We start from the raw sequence: 21,042 nt of genomic DNA on the forward strand, positions 1-21,042 counted from the left end.
AGGGCTTAATATCCTTAATATACAGAGAACTCCTAAAACTCAACAACAACAACAAAACCGAGAACTCGATGCAACAATGGCCAAAGGACTTGAAGAGACACTTGTCCACAGATACACAAATGGTCAGCACGTACATGAAAAGATGCTCAACCACATGAGTCCTAGGGCAATGCAGCCAAAACCACAGTGAGATACCACTTCACACCTATTAGGACGGCTGTAATAATAATTTTTTCAAAAAGGACAAGTGCTGGTGAGGATGGGGAGAAACTGGAACTCTTGTACACTGCTGGGTGGAATGTAAAGTGGCACAGTCACCACGGGAAACAGTATGGAGGTTCCTCAAAAAATTAAGCATAGGATTATCATATGATCCAGCAATTCCAATTCTGAGTAAATGTCTCAAAGAATCCAAGGCAGAGACACAAACAGGTACTTGTAGATCCATGTTCACGGTAGCACTATTCACAATAGCCAAAAGGTAGAAGCAAACCAAGTGTTCGTTGACGGGTGAATGTGGTAAAGACATACAATGGGAGTATAACTCAGCCCTAAAAAGGAAAGACATTTTGATACATGCAACAACATGGATGGACCTTGAGGACATGATGCTGAGTGAAATAAGCCAGACACAGAAGGACAAACACTATATGGTCCACTCATTAGGTCCCTAGAGGGGTCAGATTTAGAGACAGAAAGTAGAAGTGTGGGTGCCAGGGGCTGGAGGAGGGGTGGGGAGTGAGTTTAACGCAGACAGAGTCTCAGTTGGGGAAATGGAAAGTTCTGGAGATGATGTTGGTGATGGTCGCACAGCAACGTGAATGTGTTTATGCTAGTGAGCTGTACACTTAAAAATGGTCAAAATGGTAAATTTTATGTTATGTGTGCATTTTATCCCGGTAAAAAAACTATGTAAAAAGGGAAGAAAAACAAAAAGAAGGAACAAGAGATCACTTGATGGAACAGGGCGAAGCAAAACAAATTCCAGCTCCCGGAAGTGGAGCTTCCTGTAATGAGTAGGGTCTGGCCTGTCCCGGGGGGAAGGGCTGGTGAGCACGGCTGCTGCTGAGTTAACCGAGAGGCGTAGATGAATCGCAGGTGAGCGTGGAAGTAGGGCTAGAGGCCCGGAGGGGAACTTCAGAACAAGTTCCAGAAGGACAGGGGAGAGGCTGAGCAAGGCCACGCTGGGCCTGGTGCTCCAACCGCTGGCCCTGCAGGGCTCGGGCCGGTCTGGGCTGGACACCCTAGGCAGCCGGGAACAGTAGGTTGCACTGGAGACAGCCTGAACGCCAGTCACCTTCCTGAGGAAGCCCCAGGCCCATCCCTGTCCCAACACCCACACCGGACAGAGCGCCAGTGTGAGGCCCAGAGGGGCACCTTACACACACATGCACACACACACACACACCACACGCACGCCGGCAGGAGAGGCAGATGGTCCCCAGAATGCACAGTCCCTTCGCAGAAAGGGAGTCCCCACTGGCTAGAAAGAAAACTAAAAGGTATTTGATGTCAGGGAAATAAATGAAGTTCAGTTGACAAAAACATGAGAGGCCAGAGTTCTGGCCAAGATGCAGGGCGCGGAGCCAGCACCCCTGCTGGTGGGAGCTCTGGGGCGGCCCCAGGCAGCGCCTGGAGAAGGCGAGACGCCAGCTGCCCCGCCGGAGCCCACGTGTCCGGCCTGCTGTCCCTACAGTGGGGGCGGTGAGGTCATCGGGGCTGTTGGTTCAGGTGAGGGCAGCACAGCAGTGACGGTTGATGGACTGGCCCCTGCACGTCCACGGGGAAACGTCTCAAAAGCAGGTTAAGGGAGGAGCACGCGGAAGAGCACTTGCACCCCGTGGCCCCGGTTACCTGCGTCAGAGACCAGCCTGGTGCCTCGCGTGGTTTGTGGCCACATCTACTGGTGGCAGGACCGGAGAGTGGGGAGCAAACCCGGGCTCCCAGCTCACCTCCCTCACTGGGGGTGGAGAGAGGAACCTTGCACGAGACCATATCAATATGTTTTATTACTTGGGGGAAAAGATCGGGAGCAAGTACAGCATTGCTCATTTTGGGTAGTGGATTCCTGGGTTTTCTCATGTATTTTCCTTTGCGTTTTTCTCACGTGGTTACCATTAGTTTTAAACTAAAGTGTGCCTAAGGCCGGGCTAAGGTGGGACAGCCCTTCCACGGACGGGGCCTTGTGTGCAGGCCCGGGGGCTGGCTGCAGGGACTCCTCTGTGGTGGGCTCAGCCCTCCCCTCGCCTGGGGTGACCCAGGAGTGCCCCAAACCCAGCTGAGGCCAGTGGGACCCGAGCCCCCAGGGCCAGTGCCCACAGGCGGCGGGAGGCCTTCACGGTGAAGTCTCGCCACGTGAGGAGGAAAGCAAGGACCCCGAACTGTGATGATCGGAATCCGTGTTACAAATTGACTTTCAAAAACCTGAAGAGACTGATAACAAAGGAACTTCTAAAGTGGGCCTGGACCTTCCCTAATGAAGGATTTGTGGGTAGGCATCCCCAAGCAACTAAGAAACAAGTCCTCCCCATCGATGAGGTTCACGCTGCCCGGAGCATCACCCTGACACCAGTGCTGCGTGAGGAGGAGGGGAAGAGAAAAGGGAAGGAGAGGACGCGCCATCTAACTGAAGCACAGGTCGACAAGTCCTGGACGTGCACGAAGTGAATCGAAGCAAGCAGCAAACTGCACGACCACGAAGGGTAACCCCGTCCAGGACAGCAGGGCCTCCGTTCCTCACAGCTCTGTCCCCAGTGCCAGGAGGGTGCGCGGCACGTCGCAGGTGCTTGATGAACATACATTGAGGGGACTCCCCTGATGGCGCAGTGGTTAAGAATCCGCCTGCCAACGCAGGGGAAGACGGGCTTGAGCCCTGGTCCGGAAAGATCCCACATGCTGTGGAGCAACTAAGCCCGTGAGCCACAACTACTGAGTCCTCGTGCCACAACTACTGAAGCCCGCGCGCCTAGAGCCCGTGCTCTGCAACAAGAGAAGCTACCGCAATGAGAAGCCCGCGCACTGCAACGAAGACCCAAGGCAGCCAAAAATAAATAAATAAATAATAAAATTTAAAAATTAAAAAACAAAATCTGTCGATTCTTACTAAGGTAGGAAGAAATGGGCACTTCTGTAATCTGGCAAAGGCAAGCAGCAGGAGCCCACAGTGGGTGTGTTTCCTGAAGCGTCAAGCAGCAGGCAGGGCATCACCATGACGACGAGCCGGCACATGAAGCCTGCTCAGAAGTCAGGAGAATGAAGTGAACCATGAATACCTGCAGCAGCCACCATCTGTAGCTAGCATACTGTCTACCTAGAAAATCCACGCAGGGCAATTAAAAGACCACTAATGAAAGAGGAAAGTTGGATATATGCTCACCATTCAAAACTTAATCGTTTCCAATGCACTAAAAATAACCAACCAGGAAATGTAGTAGCAAAAAGGATCCATTCACTTTAGCAACAGAAACTACGATGTCCTAGAAATAACTCTGTTCTCGTTTGATGCCTATGTGAAGAACACTATAAAATGTGACAAATGGCAGAGAATTCCTAAGGGGAAAATTGTATCATATTATCGGGTGGGAAGATTTAATGTTTTAAACCTGCCAGATTTTCCCAAAATAAATAATTCACGGCAATCCTAATTAGGAAAAAAAAAAAAGTTTTTCATGAATCTTGAAGATGTTATCTTAAAGGCACACAGCGTTCCTGGCAGTGTATGAGTTATCTGTTAGTGCATAACAAAAGTCTCCAGATTTCAGCAGCTCAGAAACAATAATAAATATTTTTGTCCCAGTTTCTATAGGTCAGGAGTCTGGGAGCTGCTTAGCTGTGTGCCTCTGGCTCGGGGTCTCTCGTGAGGTTATTCCAAGACGCCAGTCAGAGCTGCAGTCATCCGGAAGCTTGAAGAAGGCTGGAGATCGTGGTCCCCTCGAGTGGCTGGCGAGTCAGTGTTCTAGATCCCCGGCACTGGTTAGGAAGCCGGTGGAGATGGTTGTCACCCTCAGGCTCAGGTGGGCTTGGTGGGTTTTGATTACACCACAAGACTAGGAAGAGAACTGCCTCTGAACAAGTGGAGGGGAAGTGGGCTAGAAAGAGCACCTGATCGAGCCAGAAGAGGAAGACAGAGAAAGACTCTAAAATAGGCAATACCAACAAAGCAGGAGATGCGGCAGAAGGGGAATTAGCAGTGTCGGTTAACTCGGGTTAAAGGCAGCTGTTGTCAGAGTGGGTTGCAAACCACACAGCCCCTCGACACGCACATGGGAGGGTGCGGAGAGAAGGGTGGAATATTCCCACAAGTGGGAGGAGACATACTGTCAACAGTCTGGCATTAGTTCAGTGGTGCTCAGCTGCCAGACGCCGCCAGCATCCCGTGGGCTCCGGGGTCAGGCGGGTGGACGCCCCTCCACACACAGCAAGGCGGCCTGGTGGGTGCTCTCCAGGGAATGGAGCAGCAGGTGGGGTGCCCATGCGGTGAGGACAAAAGAAGACAGTGTATTACTGCAGAGTGACAACATAATTTGAAAAACTAGAGATTTAAAAATTTTTTACTTGCCAAAGAAGCCATGCAAGAATTTTTTGTTTTTGTTTAATATTTATTTATTTAGGCTGCGCCGGCTCTTAGTTGTGGCACTCGGGATCTTTGTTGCGGCACGCGGGATCATTAGTTGCGGCATGTGGGATCTAGTTCCCTGACCAGGGATTGAACCCAGGCCCCCTGCGCTGGGAGCGTGGAGTCTCAGCCAGTGGACCGCCAGGGAAGTCCCCATGCAAGAGTTTTAAAAAAGAAGAGCAGGGCCTCCCTTGCCTGCTCTGAGCAGTGCATGTTGTGTGGCGCTGGGGCAGAAGTGGGCAAGGAGCCTTATGACCTGCACAAACAGTCCAGAAATGGACCCTGGTTTAAATCTGGGAATTTAATTTCCGAGATTCTGCAGAGCAGTGGGAAACAGACTTTTCAATCAATGGTATTGGGGTGACTGGTTGTCCATTTAGAAGATCGTAAAGTAGATCCCCACCACTCATCGCACACACACACACACGTGCGTGCGCACGTGCTAAACATTAAAACCAAACCACAGAAGCACAGGGAGAATGTAGCAGTGTTTAGAATCCAAGTGGGAAATGCCCATTTTAGGCCAAATCCATAAAGGAAAATCTGACTGCCGTTTTTAAAGGCTAGTACAATCAAAGACACAAAAGTGTTACAGGACACTCTGGAAGAAAATACTTCTAATATTTAGAACATACAAATGTTTACCAACCGGAATCTGTGAAGAGATGCTTAAGAGAAAAGAGAAAACAGTTTTTAAAACTGAGCAGAAAAGTGTGTTAAGTCTGTGGACTTACAGTTCATAACGGAGAAACGAAATGGGTGCTAAATGTGAAAAGATTGGCAAAAACGACAAAGATAGACCCGGGCTGTTTGGTGGGGCTAACGACAGACTCTGGGAGTGCTCACGCCAGGGAGCGCTCCCCGGGGCTTCCGCTGCCCGTGTCCTCGTCCTCGTCCCCACGGTGAGACACAGCGCACCACGCCTCCGCAGGAGACCCTCCGACACTAGCAGATGGAGAAAATGAGGTCCAAAGAATGGAGTGATTTGCAAAGGAACTGAGTCAATGCTGTATGTGGAAGTCAACAAAAACTGATCAGCGCAGCGCAACATTTGAAGACTCAGTGATATTTGGAAATTTCTGGCAAGGTTTCTGAAGCACTTCTTTTTCCATCCGAGATAAAGCCTCTTAGCCAGGCCAAAACATTAAACTTTGCTTTATGCAACATTATTTGCTGGACAGAAAGCAACACGGGGACATTGATTGCATTTTGTGTACAATAATTACCGTAATGTAGCGTCTCCTGTATGCGGTGTCCACTGGGAAACAGACATGGCTGTCAGGATGGTTCTGCCTCAGTTTGTTAGCATCAGCTTGACCCAACTTAGCATTTGCCACATGCAGAGACCAGCGTCCAACAAAGACTCTGGCATCTGTCTGGGGCACTGGGCTTGCATCTCGGCCCACCTCTGCTTTGCTTCACTGAACAGATTTAGGTGGCTGGGTCATGGCTGTGTTCTGCCTTAGATCAATGACATTTCTGGACCCAGAGAAAACATGAATTAATGAAGGTTTCTAAGTAGCTAGTATGGGCTAGGAGTTCTGCTAGGTGACTGGGATAAAATATACCTCTGTTCCCAGGAAGTCCTCAGCCTGGTTAGGGAGGCAGGCGCAGCTACAATTAAGTTACAATTAAGGCAGTGAGTGCTACAGTACACACATACAAAGGGGAGTGGGGGGCTCCCCTGGTGGCGCAGTGGTTGAGAGTCTGCCTGCCGATGCAGGGGACACGGGTTTGTGCCCTGGTCCGGGAAGATCCCACATGCCACGGAGCGGCTGGGCCCGTGAGCCATGGCCGCTGAGCCTGCGCATCCGGAGCCTGTGCTCCGCAACGGGAGAGGCCATAGCAGTGAGAGGTCCGCGTACCGCAAAAAAAAAAAAAAAAAAAAAAAAGTGGGAGTGGGATAGTGGGGCTATCTGGTAGAGCCTGACAGCAGAGTGGAGAGCAAAGAAGTGCTTCCAGAGTCTTAAAGGATGAGTAGAAGTTAGGCTGATGAGGGCCCAAGAGGGGGAGGACGTGGCAAGTGGGCAAAGAACTCCGGGGAGAGTGTGAACAGAGCCAGTGAATGGTTTTGAACAAGGAAGTGATTGGTGCTCCAGGAAGATTGTTTCTGTTTTCAATATCTGTAAGTCTGTCTCTGTTTTGTAAATAAGTTCATTTATATGGCTACCAAAGGGGAAATGTGTTGGGGGGAGGGATAAATCAGGAGCTTGGGGTGAGCATACACACACTACTCTATACAAGGTAGATAACAAACAAGGACCTACTGTAGAGCACAGGGGACTCTACTCAATATTCTGTGATAACCTGTATGAAACAGAATGAAGATATGTGTAACTGAATCACTTTGCTGTGCACCTGAAACTAACACAACGTTGTAAATCAAGTATACTCTCATAAAACTCAAATTTTACAAAGGAAAACAATGATAAAGGCAGATCTGTGTGGAGGTGGTGAGGACACGAGGAAACAGTGGTTCTGTTTTACTGGTTTTTCCGAGAACCGGTCTGTGGTCATTGCCCACTGTTGTTTCATTTTGATTGACTCACCGGACTTTCCTGATCCTGTCTTTACACTTTCAGTGAACTGCTTTTGTCGTTGTTTTCCTAGCTTCTTGAATTGTTTGCTTTGTCCCTCGTTCCAGGGCTGTTTTCTAATTTTCCAGCATTTAAAGCTATCGTGTGTCTTCAGAGGGCAGCTTTGGCCACCCTCTTGGCTGGTGGGAGTCCTCCCTGGCTCCTCCCCGGGATTGGATTTCCCGTCCACTCCTGCGTCTGCGCCCACAGGAGCACCTTGTTCTGGTTTCCAGTCGGGCCCACGGGGGAGTCTGTTCTGCCCGAGGCCTGGAGCCCAGCCAGTGTGCACGATGGTTCCTCTTGCTGGTGAGAATGTGGGTCCCCTGTGCATGCTCGCGGTTAGGTCACTCTACTTAATTGCTTCCATCTGTTTGTAAAATTTTGTGCCAGTTTTATTACCACTCGCGGGCACATAATTGAGAACAGCAGCCCTGCCAGGCCCTGCGGGTCATGGTCCAGCTGCCCGCATCTGCCGGCTCCCCACACAGGGACTGCGGGTCTCACCTTCCCCGAACACACCTCCCCCTCCCCGGACCTGGAGTCGGCTCATCCTTTTACCTCAATCTGCTGCGAGTGTCTGCTCCCCAGTGACCCCCTGGAAGCCTGCCCACAGCTGACTGTGGGGCAGTTTCCCTCACAATGACGAGGTTGCCCTTCTCGGACCACTTCTCTTTGTCCCTGGAGGTGATAGTCGTGCCCTCCTGCCCCTCCTTCATTGTCTGGGCACTGATTATTGATTCTTTCCCAAACTTTCCAGAGAAACTGTGACACTCGGCTCACAAACGACCCGACCCCTCAGGTCTGGGGGTTCCACCGCCCCTGCCTCTGTGCCACCCTGTACCTGCCTCATCCAGGGACCCTCCCTGCTGCTCCTGGTTGGGAGCCCAGTTCCTGGGCCCTGGGTGTCCCTCCTGCCGGCTCCCCCCTTGTCTGCTGGAGCCCCTCATCTCGCAGCTCCTCAGAAGGCCCTGAAGATACTCAATTTCCTGAGACTTTAAAGTTCTGAAAATATCTTTATTCTGCCTGCACACTTGAGTCATACTTTGGTTGGGTGAAAATTCTTGGTGGCAAATAATTTTCTTTCAGGAACTTTAGGCCGTTGTTCCACTGCCTTCCACCTTCCAGTGGGGTTGCTCGATGCCCTGGACCTTGCGGACTTCTCATCCTTTGTATGTGCCCTGCTTTTTAGTCTCTGGAAGTCAGGCTCTTTCTCCTCTTGCCCTGGTTCTGAAATATCACCACACTGTCCTCTGGTGCCAGTCTGTTCCCTTTCTTGGTCCTGTGTGAGCCCCTTCAATCTGGAGCCTTGTTCCCTTCGTGGTGTGTGCATGTGTGTGTGTGCGTGTGTGTGTGTGTGTGTGTGTTCATCTTCTCTGTTCTGTCCCTTTCTGAAAACTCTATTAGTTGGATGTTGGGCCTACGTGGTTGACTCTCCCATTTTCTCATATTTTGTTACCTTGGCTTTTTGGGCTTTGCTGCCAGTCCTTCTATTATTCGCATTTGCTGTAATGATGCTCTGTGACAAACAACTCCAAAATTTCCATGATTCACAACAGCAAACTTTTGTTTTTCTGCTCGCAGGTTGTGTGTCTTCCATGCCTCTTACCCTCAGAGGTCTTCCCAGGGAACCCTGTGCTCGGGTGGACACAGAATCTCAGGAGGCCCACTCAGACTACACTGGGAATGCATGTGCTCTGTCAGCATCCTGTGGACCTGCAACATCAGTGAGGCAGGAAAATATACTCTAGTGGGAATCGGCGTGACGTCACATGTTAAAGGGGAGGTGTAGGATTTGATTACAGGAAGGGAGTGACCAACTAGGGTCAACGGTCTACCCCAGCACCTTCTACAGGAGTTTTAATTCTGACATCACATTGTTAACTTGAAAGAGCTCATCCCTGTTCTCTGAACAGCCTTTTTCACATCATCCTCTTCTTGTTTCATAGGTACATTGAATCTAGGAGAACAACAGTTACAGGGGGAGGTGGCCTGCTTTCTTCTGCTCCCTGTAATAGCTCCCTGTCCTCTGAGTTTCTTCTGCCCAGGTTGGTGGTTTGGCCTCTGTGTCTCACACTGGAGACGTTCTCAGGTTGGGGGCGGGGGCCGCTCTTGGTCTACACTGAAGAGTGGGGCACGCAGGGCTGGCTGAAGGCTCCGTGTGCCAGGGGCAGCCTCATCAGTGGCCACGCTCTTTGTGGGGTGATCGGGCAGGCTTGGGTTGCTCTGCATTGGGCACCCCCCACTCTTGGTGTCTGCAGGCCTCTTCTCTGGGGCTGGCCTTTCTCCCAGAAAGGACCCCTCCCCTCTCCTGCGCAGAAGGGGAGCTCAGAGGCCACCACCGGTCTTGGCGCAGAGTGGGAAGGGGTGCTGGGGGCTTCACTGTCTTTGGCTTAAACAACAGAAATGTATTGTCTCGCAGTCTGGAGGCAGGAAGTTCAAAATCAGAGTGTCAGCAGGGCTGGTCCCCTCTGAGGGCTGCGAGGGAAGGGTCTCTTCCAGGCCTCTCTCCTTGGCTTGTAGACGGCCATCTTCTCCCTGTGTCTTCTCACATCATCTTCCTTCTGTGCATGTTTCTTGGTCCAAGTATCCACTTTTTGGGGGGGGCATCCTAACCATTTTGAAGTGTATGGTTCAGTAGTGTTAAGTATATTTGCATTGTTGTGAAACCCACACCTCCAGAACTTTCCCATCTTGCAAACCTGAAGCTCTGTCCGCATGAAGCTGCACCTCGCCCTCGCCCAGCCCTGGCAGCCATCATTCCACGTTCTGACTCTGCGGATCTGATGACACTAGGTAACTCGTATGAGTGGGCTACAACAGCGGTCCCCAACCTTTTTGGCGCAGGTACTGGTTTCACGGAAGACAATTTCTCCACTGACGGTGGGGCCGGGGGGGCGTGGTTCAGGCGGTAATGAGGGCGATGGGGAGCGGCAGATGAAGCTTCGCTCGCTCACCTCCTGCTGTGCAGCCTGGTTGGCGGGGATGGGGCGGAGCCGGGGATCCCTGGACTAAACAATATTTGTGTTTTGTGTGACTGGCTTATTTCACTACACATATTGCAGCCTGTGCCAGAATGTCCTTCCTTTTTAAGGCTGGATAATATTCCACTGTGTGCATGGACCACATTAGGCTTATTCATTCATCCGTTGATGGACGTTTGGGTTGCAGCCGCTTTTTGCTACGGTGAATAGTGCTGCTATGAACATGAGCACAGAAATCTCTCTTTGAGACTTGCTTTCAATTCCTTTGGATGTATACCCAGAAGTGGGATTGTTGGATCATATGGTAGTTCTATTTTTAATTTTTTGAGGAATGGGGACTGAGTTTGTCTTAATCCTCTCTTTATTTTTAGCATGGCACCCTTCCCTGCCCCCCATGGCACTCCAGAGGGTGACCTCCTGGCTTCCCCCAGGGAGGCAGTGGGATGGCTCCCTGGCTGGGCAGAGCAGGAGAGGCTCTGAGGGTCTTTCATGGACAGCCCACCTGGGACGTTCTCCCTGGGGGGAGGGTTCCTGCAGGGGTGCAACCCGCTTCTGGTCTTTCCCAGTTAGTAACTGCTTTCCAGCCTCTGCCGACAGCCCTCTAACACCCGTGCCTCACTGCCTGTTCCTTTGTCCCTATGGACACCTGAGCGATATTTTTCACCCTACGCCTCTTTATGGTCATTTTAGAGGGGCCTGGGGAGGAGGCTGACCTTTGGGTCCGCCTTTCTTGAGGTGGCTGCAGTCTGGCTGCGTGTTCTGGGGCCTCCCCAGAGTGTGGGCCAGCTCTGCCCGGCCAGGACCGGGCAGCAGCCGGAGGGCCACGGCCTCCGCGGTAATGGCCCCCAGCATCCAGGAGGCTGACCCGTGCACGGGAAGGCAGGGCAGGTGCCGTCCAGGGTGCCCAGGGGCCGAGCCGCCGGGCACGGCCTCAGGAGGCCCCAGGACCAGAGGCTGAGGACTTGCCCGCCCGCCGGCACTGGGGAGGCTGAGCGCACCGCACTTGGGAAGCGTCCCCCTCCGCGTGGCGGGTGCGGGACCCCCAGGCGCGGCCGGCGCGGACCCATGCCCTGTCCCCGCAGGTGTGTGAGCCGCAGGGGAGCAGGCCCCTGAGCCGCCGCTGGAACGTCAGCATAGACGAGCGCTGGAGGCTGGCCGTGCCGGACTGCGGCGAGAGGCCGGGCCTCGCCAGGGCGACCCTCTCCTACAGGGTGCGCGGGGCGGCTGCGCCGAGGGTTCGGTCCTGCCCCGCCCCGCCCTGCTCGCCCCGCCCCCTGACCCCGCCGACCCGCAGGACCTCGCGCAGATCGTGGCCCAGCTGGTGTCCTAGGACGTGGACAAGGATGTGCTCTTCCCCCATCCACCGAGGTCCACCGAGTCCAGCAGCGCCTTCCAAGCCTTCCTGGTCCGGAGCGCGCCTTTCTGGCACAACGTGACTCTGGAGGCCCAGGCCTCGAGGTCGCCGCCCTCCTAAGAGACGACTCAGCCCCGCGTGTCTGTCTTCAGTGCCTTTCCTGTGGGTCTTGGGGAGGCGGCCTGCCAGGTCTGGGGCGCACGGCCCCTGCGCCCTCCCCAGTGCCCACCAGACAGTCATGACCAGACCAGGGATGAAAAAACAGGCCTGGGAGGACGTCTGGCTGCCCTCTCCTCAGAACACTCACCCCTGAGGCCTTGGAGACCACCTCCGGTTGGGGTGACTTGCCCCAGCCCAATCTCCAAGAGGCCACCTGGCGGGGCCTGAGGGACAGGGCCAAGATGGCCCTCTGGGCTGCCAGGAGAGGCTGCCCACATCCCCCAGGGGCCGTCATCCTGGGGACAAGCCACTGTGGGCGGCCTGGGAGGGGTGTGAGGCCTTGGCAGCACCCCCTTCGGGGCCTGGTTCATGGACAGCCCCTTAGCTGGCCTGGGTGGAAGGGGTCTGGGCTGGGGAGCCTAGCCCCTTGGGGAGCTGGGTGCCTGCCTGCAGGGGGCAGTGAGGTGGGACCAGCGATCTTCCAGGAGCGGCGAGGTTCTGGTCATGAACTGCTTGGTACTGGTGCCCGCCCAGCCCAGGGGCACTGGCTCTCCAGGAGGCCCACAGGGGCACATGTAACTCGGGGGTGATGCCGTGATGGGGAGAAGCCCAGAGCCTGCGGGAGCCAAGGAGGTTCCCAACACAGAGGGAGGCTTCCTGGAGGAGGTGATGCCCCCCGTCTCCGCACAGGGAGCTTGTAGCGGGACAGGGCCTGAGAAGGCAAGGCGGGGTAGCTGCGAGGAGCTGGCCCTGGCCTGCCACGGTGTCTGCCTGTGCCCTGAGGTTGAGGGGTGGGCGGGGGGTGACGTGGGGCTGCATTTTGGGGAGACCAAGCTGGAGGGGAAGAGCAAGTGGGAGGAGGGGAATAAGGGGGGTGATGATAGGCTCCCAGCCCGTGGAGGCGGGTGGAATGAGGGCAGCAGGTGCAGTGCCAGCCCCTGGACTCGGGGACTGACAGTCAGGGGCTGGCTGGGGGCAGCGTGTGTGGGTGGCCGTGAGGGAGGGGGCTTTGGGCAAGATGACGTAATCAACCCCCACCCCCAGGCCCAGGGTGAGGGCAACGCCCGGGTTTCTGCCTCCCTCCCAGAGCCAGCTGCTGAGGTGCTGCGACCCCACCTGCCCATCCTGGCCTCAGCGCAGGCCCCTCCTCCAGGAAGCCTTCCAAGATCATGCAGCTAGGCCCCCACCCCGTTCTCTCTGGGGTCCCCTGAGTATAATCTTGTTCCAGGCCTGTGCCTTTCTCAGGATCCCTAGACCCCTAGGGTTAGTGGCGGGCTGCAGGGATGTGGGGTGGAGGCTGGGGCTGGGGGAGGTGTCCTAAGACGTGGGGGAGAAGGGTGGAGGTGAGGGTTAGGCTGGGCCCTGGGGGACAACACGACTCCCTCCCCCTCCTCCTCAGGGACCCTGGTGAAGTGGGGAGTAGGTGTCAAAGGCCAGAACCTGCTCTGGGCCAGGCTCCATGCTGGCCAGGAGGAACCCCTCCCATGCTGAAGTGCCAACAGTTACGATAGAGGTGACAAGTGACAAGTGCAGTGGAGTTCTCTGCCCCAAGGGGCCTTAAAGGACTTCATGTCCAGGGCCTCACTGGGCTCACCCTGCCAGGTCTCTTGGTCTCACTTAGGGTGTCTCATGAGGCCGCAGTTGGATGGGGTGGGTCCAGGATGCTGGGCTGGCCGGCCCTCTGTCCTGCGAGTGGTCTCAGAGCCTCTCCTCTGCACCAGGTCTCCCCCACTGGGACCACCCAGCACTCCTCACCACATCAGCAGAAGTCGCAGGGCTCCCCTGGTGGAGCCCGTGGCCCACTCCGGTAAGGCGTGGAGCCCCAGGACAGGTGGCAGTGCCGGAGATGGTTTTGTTGTCACCCTGGGTGTGTTGGCTTCCTATCGCTGCCCTAACAAGTTACCGCAGACTTAGTGTCTTCACACAAATCCATGGACGCTAAGTTCTGTAGAAGTCTGAAACGGGTCTCGCTGGGCTGAGATTAGGGCGTGGGCAGGGCTGCCTTCCTGCTGGGGGCTCCAGCCTTCTCCAGCTCCTCGGGACGCCCGCACGCCTTGGCTTGGGGCCCCGTCCTCCATCTTCAAAGCCAGCAGCGCAGCACCTCCTCCTCCGCTTTTAAGGACCCTGTGATGATGATGGACCTCCTGGACACCCCAGGATAGTATTTTAAGGCCACTTGGTTAGCAACCCCAACTCCCCCCTTGCCGCGTAACCCAGCATGGCCACAGGTTTGGGGTGAAGATGTGACATGTCGGAGGGAGGGGCACTCTGGCATCGAGTGGCTGGAGGCTGGGGCCCATGCAACATCCCAAGAGCAGAGGACGCTCCCCCCCGCCCCCAGCTGAGAATGACCGGGTCCCAACGTCACCAGTGACCCAGCTGGGAGCCCCTGGAAGAGAGGAGGGTCTAAGGGGGCCTCGGAACCCAGATGAGAGGAGGGGGTCACACAGCAGACAGGTCAGACAGCACCACTCTGGTTAGGACACCGCCCCTGGTCACTGCTGACAGTGGACATTGCAGCGTCCCTTTACTCTGCTTCCCAACCGGGAGGTCCCTTCCTGAAGTCTAGGAGGAGCAATGCACCTCCCCAGACGCACAGTGACACCCCCGGGCAGGGGGTCTGCGTAGGTTCTCCTGTGGCAGAGAAGATGGCCACCCTCCTGTGTGGTCTCCCTTGTACCCTAGCACCCGCCTGTGCTCGTGGATCAGGTGGGCTCAGAGCAGGAGCAGAGGCCACTCTGGACACCCCAAGCAGAAAGGGGAGCCCCCAGCCCAGCCCACAGGGCACGGCACCCCCTACCCCCGAGGGCTGGCAGGGCGCCTGGGAGGTGTGTGTGGTTCATGCCCTCCCGAGGGCCGCAGACAGTCACTGCCCAGTGTTGCTGGTTGAAAAAAATGACTTCATTGGCTTTACAAAAACACTTGCTCACTATTCAGCAATCCAACAATAAAGTTTAAAAATCTCGCCCACAATTTCATCATCGAGAGGACCGCTGTGATGGAGGTAGTTCAGATATTTCTAAAGGCCTAGGCAAAGGCAAGAGGATATATGGAAGTACAGAATAGGGAGTTCCCTGGGAGTCCAGTGGTTAAGACTTCGCCTTTCAATGCAGAGGGTGTGGGTTCGATCCCTGGTCGGGGAGCTAAGAGCCCACATACCTTGTGGCCAAAAAAACAAAACATAAAACAGAAGCAATATGGTTAACAAATTCAATAAAGACTTTAAAAATGGTGCACATCAAAAAAAATCTTTAAAAAAATACAGAATAAGTGTAGAATTCTTTCAAATTTTTAAAAATTTAATTTTAAGGGAAAACATGATCGCTGAAATTAGATGAACGCTTCTTCACCCCAAGTTTACGAGATTTTGCTAAGATTATTTTTAGAAATTACAACAAACATTGAGAGATGGGTGTCACTGGGGTTTGGGTGGTGTGCGTCCATCCGATGCTGGGCTTTGAACAGTGAAGGGTGCCGGCACCTCCCCGCTGGCCCCGGCCCACCTTGCAAAGTCACTCCCGTCCCCTGCGTGCCACGTGTCATATCTGCATCCCACTGGGGGGCCGAGCTCACCGCCAGCACCTGCCCACTCAGTCTTTGTTTCAATTACATCTTTATTGGCTGTCTTAAAGGTCAGCTTTCACATTTTTAAAGAACTTTACTTCTCAGGTTCTTCTAGGTTTAAAAATGTTTCCCTGAGGCCTTTAAACACGCATGAGAACTTGGCCGGGGCAGGATTCTTCAGTTTAGCTTTCTTACCCTCGCGATTTGCTCTTCAGGCTTTGAATGTTGCCGGAGAGAGCAGGGCCAATTTGGGGTTTTGTCTTTGTATGTGACATGCTTTCTCTAAAAAACACTTCTAGGAATCCCTGAAGTTCAGTAAGCAGGCAAGGTGGGTCTCCGTGTCACTTGCGCCCCACCGTGGTCCTGGAGGCTCCCAGGTGATGCCGGGGGAACTTTCTTGTAGTGAGTCTCTGAGTCTCCTTTCTAACCGAGCACGGCCTCTGGCACTGTGTGCCTCCCTCTGAGGCCTCTTGCCTCCACACCTGCTGCTGCTACTCCCATCCCTCACCAGAGGTCAGCTCAGGTCACTCGGGACTCTCCAGGCCCTGCACAAGGATGAGGCCCCGTCGAGTGGCCTACGGGCCACTTCACCCACCGTTGGACTCCCATGGGTCCCTCCTTCACCAGTGTCCCAGCCTCTCCAAACAGTGCCCCCACTATGATCACCCTGTCCCCTGACCCTCATCACTGTGTCCTCAAGGCCCGTAATGTCACGTTTATCACCTCTCCCCCGCCCCCCACTGGACCGCACAGCTTTCCCTGTTAGTCGCCCGACATCCTGCCCCTCGCGACATCCTGCCCCTCACCGTTTCTTGTTCTAGCGACGACGGCGTGATTTTGAGGAACTGTGTTTCCTCAGCTCTTAACCCTTGCTCTCGTCCTGCTGTCCGGCCATCTACCCTCTGACTTCTGATGACCGACCTCCCGTTCTGTCAGGCTCCTAAGATTCCAGGGCTGCTGTGGAGTTGCCTTCTGCTTCTTCAGGTCTCTTCCGCTGCGCCTCACCCCCGCCCCCTGCTGTCCTTGCGGCCGTGGACGTGGCCACACCTTCACACACCCTCCCGGCTCTCTCCTGAATGTCTACTTCCTCTGCTACTAAGTGGGTGAATTCCTAAGTCTTTTTTGCAAGGTGTCTCGGGTCTGTAGGCCTGCCGCGGAGCTGGTGTAAGGGCTGGGCAGTGCATGCAATCCCCCTTTTTTGTTAGTCTGGAGAGGGGAAAGCAGTGTGGAAGCCAACGGAGGAGCGGGGGCTCTGTGCTGTCTCCCGAGGGTTTATTAGACGTCACTCTGCTCTGGGAAGGGGGAGACCTGTTATTCCAGCGGCTTCCCTGAGACGCGGCCCGTGGCCTTGCTTCCGGAGGAGGTCAGCCCGGACTGCCGCTCACCCCCACGGCCCCGTACTGGGAGGAGAACAGCCCCCGCCCTTTGTTGCTTCTCCCCGCAGCTGGCAGGCGGGCGGCCCTGCGGAAAGCTGAAAGCCCTGCCTGGGTACTTATCGGTGGTTCGTAACTAACTTTATGGTCGACTTGTTAGGTGTAGGTGGAAGGGGACTTCATGCTGCAGCTTCGCTGTCCAGACGAGGAGATGCAGGTCACGAAGCTCGGACGGGGCCTGGGGGGAGGGAGACCATTCCACGGCCAGCGCCCCCCACTGGGGAACCTGCCTAAATATCCTCAGCCCTAAGCTCCTCCCCTGCAGCCGCCCTCAATCACGGCGGAGGTGCTCGGCCGGGGGCCTCTCCTGAGCTCCACCCCTTCGCCACTCCCCTCCGTGTCTCGAAGGGATGTCCCTGAGTGGACAAGGCAGTCACCCTGGGGCCCCGACACCTCCCTCCGCTGGCCTCCTAGCAGCCAGGTTGGTCCTGGCTCCCAGCGTGGCCGGGAACCCGCTTCTCTCCACCCGGGACTCCCCCCTGCACCCACTGCTTTTCCTTGCGGGGTGCGCCCAGGCCACCGCGCTCCCCACCATCCTCGGACCTTAAGCTCACAGTCGGTTGCAGGTTCTGCCAGGCCTGGGGAGGACAGGCAGGTGCCTCACCCACAGGGGCCCGTCCAGACTCGCTGTTCTGGGCACGCACCGCCCCCCGCCCCACCAGCCGCGGGGGCTGGGCCGTGTCAGAGAGGCCTGCAGGACCCCCGCTCTCAGGCGGGGCCTTGCACAGGGTCCTCTGGGCACGGCCACGCGCCTCCCTTGGCCTTCTCCTCAGGCCACAGTCCAGGGAGGCAGTGCCCGCACGGAGGTGGGATGGGGCGCCGCCGCTGCCCAGGCGGGGCGTGGGGCTGGGCAGTGGGGCAGGACAGAGACCCCTGGCGTGAGCGGAGAGGGCCGGGCCGGGAGTCAAGAGGCCGCGGCCGGGCCGCTGCGCTTCAGGGAAGTGGGGGACTCGGAGGGGACCCTGCGACAGGAGGGAGGGTGGGAAAGAGGAGCGGGAAGCCCAGGAAGGACTCGGACCGGCGTGGACGGCTGCTGGGGGCCGCTGCGGGGAGGGGCGTGGGGAAGACCCCCGGGGGCGCGGGCGGGTGGCGGGGAGCGCGCGGCCGCGGGTCGGGTAACCGCCCGCGCGGTGGGCGGTGGCGCCTGAGGCCCCTCCCTCCCAGCGGCCGCTCCTCCTCTTCCTCTCCCGCCCGCACCGCGGCCCTCGGTCCCTGCGCGGCCTCGGCGGCGGCGGCGGCGGCGGCGGCAGCGGCGGCACCGGCAGCGGCGGCGGCGGCGGCGGCGGTGGCGGCGGCGGCGGCAGCGGCGGCGGCGGCGGCAGCAGCAGCGCGGCCCCTTTAAACCGCCCGCCCGCCCGCGCCCCCGCGCCTCGCGCCCGCGCGCCTCCATTTTCCCGGCCGCCCGCGCCGAGCCCCGCGCCGAGCCCGGCCCAGCCTGCGGCCTCCGCCGCCGCCGCCGGACATGGCCGCCAACATGTACAGGGTCGGAGGTAAGGCCGCCGCCTGTCCGCCCGCCGCCGCCGCCGCCGTTATGCGCCGCGGGCCCGACCCTGCCACCCCGGGCCCCGCCGGCCCCCATCCCCCCCGCGCCCCATTCCGTCCCCCATCTCTCCTCCCCTCCCTGCCTCGGTCCCAAACCGCCGCCCCGGGCCTCGCCATACCTCCGCCCGGGCCCCCTCTGCACCCCGTGCCCGGATCCCCCGTCGTGTCCCTCCCTCCCCCATTTTCCCTTCTTCCCCTTCCCCTCCTCCGCCCGCCTCCCCAACGGCCCAGCCCCCCCATCGGCCCACTTCTGGTCCCCTCCCTCCGCCTCTGCACCCCTCCCCCACTGCAGGCCGTCCCGGCTGGGCCGTCCTTCCCCTCCCCCGGCAGCGCTCACCCACTCTTCTGCACCCCACCCCATCTCCTTCCCCTCCCCCCCTTTCTGAGCAGCCCGTTCCTCCACCGCCACCTCTGCCCCGGCCATGCTCATCCCAACCCGAAGTGACCCCTTCGGCCGGCCCTCATGAGCCGGTGCGGGTAGTGGCCGAGCGGCGCACCAGGGACGCGGGGGCTCTGCCCACCTGTTGGGGACCGACCGTGTAGCCTGTTGGGCCCTTTCAGAGGACCTGTGGAAGGCCCTGGAGTCGCAGAGCATCCTTCTGGGCCAGCGACCTGGCGGGAGCCCCCGACCCCGGAGCAGTGCAGGAGCACATGGTCTGGGGGGGCGGGTGCTGGCGGCCCTCCTGGGAGCGGGAGTTCGGGGGCCGCAGGCGTGTGGCGTGCCCACTGGGCCAGGCAGGGCTGGCTCGGGTGCTGGGGTGGGGAGCCCCACGCGTGGGAGCACAGGGGCGGCTGAGAGCTACCCCTTGGGCCGGGCGTGTGCTTGGGGGCTTCCCCTAGCAGGGCTCCCTCTCCGGGTCCTCAGCAGCCTGTGGTCACCCCGAGCATGCTTTTCTAAGACACCCCCAAACTTTTTGCTGCGTCCTGTTTCCCCAGCCCAGCAGGGAGGTGCTTTGCAAGGGTGCAGAAGGGGCAGATAGCCCCCTGGTTAGGGGGTCGCCGAGCTGGCTGAGGCCCTGGGGGGCTTCCTTCCTGGGCTGTTCGTCCTCCCAGTTGGGCCCCAGGAAGCCGCCGGCTTTGCGCCTTGCCCCACTTCGTGGGGCGGGGGCGCCGGGAGGCTGTGCCGTGGGTTTTCCATGGGTTTCTGAGCTGGTCCTTCACAGGGAGGTGAGGTGCCCACCCGCTCTGAGACTTTGAGATGCTCACTTGCCCACCTTTGGTGGAGTGTGTCAGGGCTGAGGACGGCGCTGGCCTCGCTTTCCAAGTCTCCTCTGTCCTCAGTCTACGCTGTCGCTGGCCAGGTGACCCCGAGTGCCAAGCCAGCCTTGTGACCTTGGGCGTGCACCCCCATCTGTGCAGTGGGTCAGTGCAGCACCTGCCCGGCCGTCAGGCCCTTCCTTGCTCTCTCTGGCTCAGAGGTGGTCATGGGAACGGGGGCCTGTACCCCGTGTAGCTCAGGCCCCTGGCGGACACCTGTGGGGAGCAGGCTGCAGTGTAGGGGCCCTTCCGGGAGGGTCCTGTTCATTTCCCAGCCTCGCCACTCCAAACAGGAGCCGGCCATCTGTGGATGGAGGCGGGAGGGTCACCCCCAGGACCGAGCCGCCTTCTCCGCCCTGGTAGCTTCGGCCTCTGCCTCACCCCAGCTGCGCAGCCCAGGGCTCCTGCCTCTCTTGCAGCTGCCCGTTCAGTGCTCCCTGAACCTGTGCCCTCTTGGACCACCTTTCCGCAGTGCAGGCCCCTCCTGGCCTCCTGCGCAGCCTGAGGCCCCTCCGGTCTGCCCACCATCCAGCTCGCCCGGTGCCCCCTTGGGTTTAGCCAGCTAGAAGCCCCTCGGCAGGTGTGGTCTTACCTCCCATCCCAGGCGCTGGCCCTGCGGTCACGTCGGCATGCTGAATAAACGAAGCCGTGTCCGCAGAACGGAGGCGCCCATCTCCGGGATGGAGGAGACACGGAGGCTGCAGGAGGAGGTGGCGGCGGCCGGGGGCTGGAGGCCCTCAGCTGGCCCCTGCTGTGCTTTCACCCGCTGCCAGGCGCTTCTGCCAGCTCCTGCCTCGGTGGGTGGGACCTCCACTGTGCCTGCCTGTGGGGACTGGTTCCAAGGGGAGCTGTCCCTGCCCCATCCAGGCTGTGGATGCCCCGATCTCCACTTGTGTCCACTCCTTGACATGTGGGCTTCAAGCCACCTATCTGGCTGCGAAGTCAGCAGGGGCCTGGCCCCCCTCAGACCTTCCCGTGCCTCAGTTTCCCCACGTTGTTGACCAGGATCTCTGTGTCCTGCAGTGCCTCCTCCAGGGGAGTGGTCTGCATGTCCCCCTGAAGGTGTCCTGGAGGCCCTCCCAGGGCCTGCGTTGCAGGACCGCTTCCTCTTGGACTCCCTCTTGGTCCCTGCAGTCCCGTCCCCAGTTTCTGTATGGAATCTCAAGGCGCTGCCCCATGGGTCTGCGAGGCCAGTGGTTCCGGTGGGCAGGGTGTTGGCAGGTTGGCACCCTGTCCTGAGGTGCTGCTTGCTCGGGGTTGGGGGGCGGTGTCTGGATTTCTCAGGGCCCAGACAGAGGAAGGTACGCCCCTCTCTTGCTGGGGTTTGGCCCTGCCTGGACAACCTGCTCTGGCCTGGGGAGCACCGCAGGAGCAGAGTCTGGGAAAGCCCCCCTCGCCGCCGCCCCCGTTGTCTCCACTCAGGACGCTCTACCTTTTCCAAAGGTGCCAGACTCAGCCAGGAAAGTACAAGACGCCCGTTCAGTTTGGATTTCAGATAAACAATTTCTTAGCGTAAGTTTGTACCAAATATTGCATGGGAGGGACACGCACTAGAAAGTAG

The 21,042-nt window shown here is 57.7% G+C and overlaps 1 protein-coding gene across 1 annotated transcript in view; it reads left to right on the plus strand.

Annotated features, from left to right (window-relative positions):
- The first annotated feature begins 18,043 nt into the window (after positions 1-18,043).
- Positions 18,044-21,042, plus strand: part of MTA1 (metastasis associated 1) — a 38,535-nt gene continuing 35,536 nt past the window's right edge. Inside the window, 1 exon segment of the mRNA XM_082619544.1 lies at positions 18,044-18,172. Coding sequence (XP_082475670.1) covers positions 18,145-18,172 — 28 coding nt within the window. The 5' untranslated portion in view covers positions 18,044-18,144.

Source organism: Mesoplodon mirus, assembly GCF_964341445.2.
Source record: "Mesoplodon mirus genome assembly, chromosome: 4".
Taxonomy (NCBI): Eukaryota; Metazoa; Chordata; class Mammalia; order Artiodactyla; family Ziphiidae; genus Mesoplodon; species Mesoplodon mirus.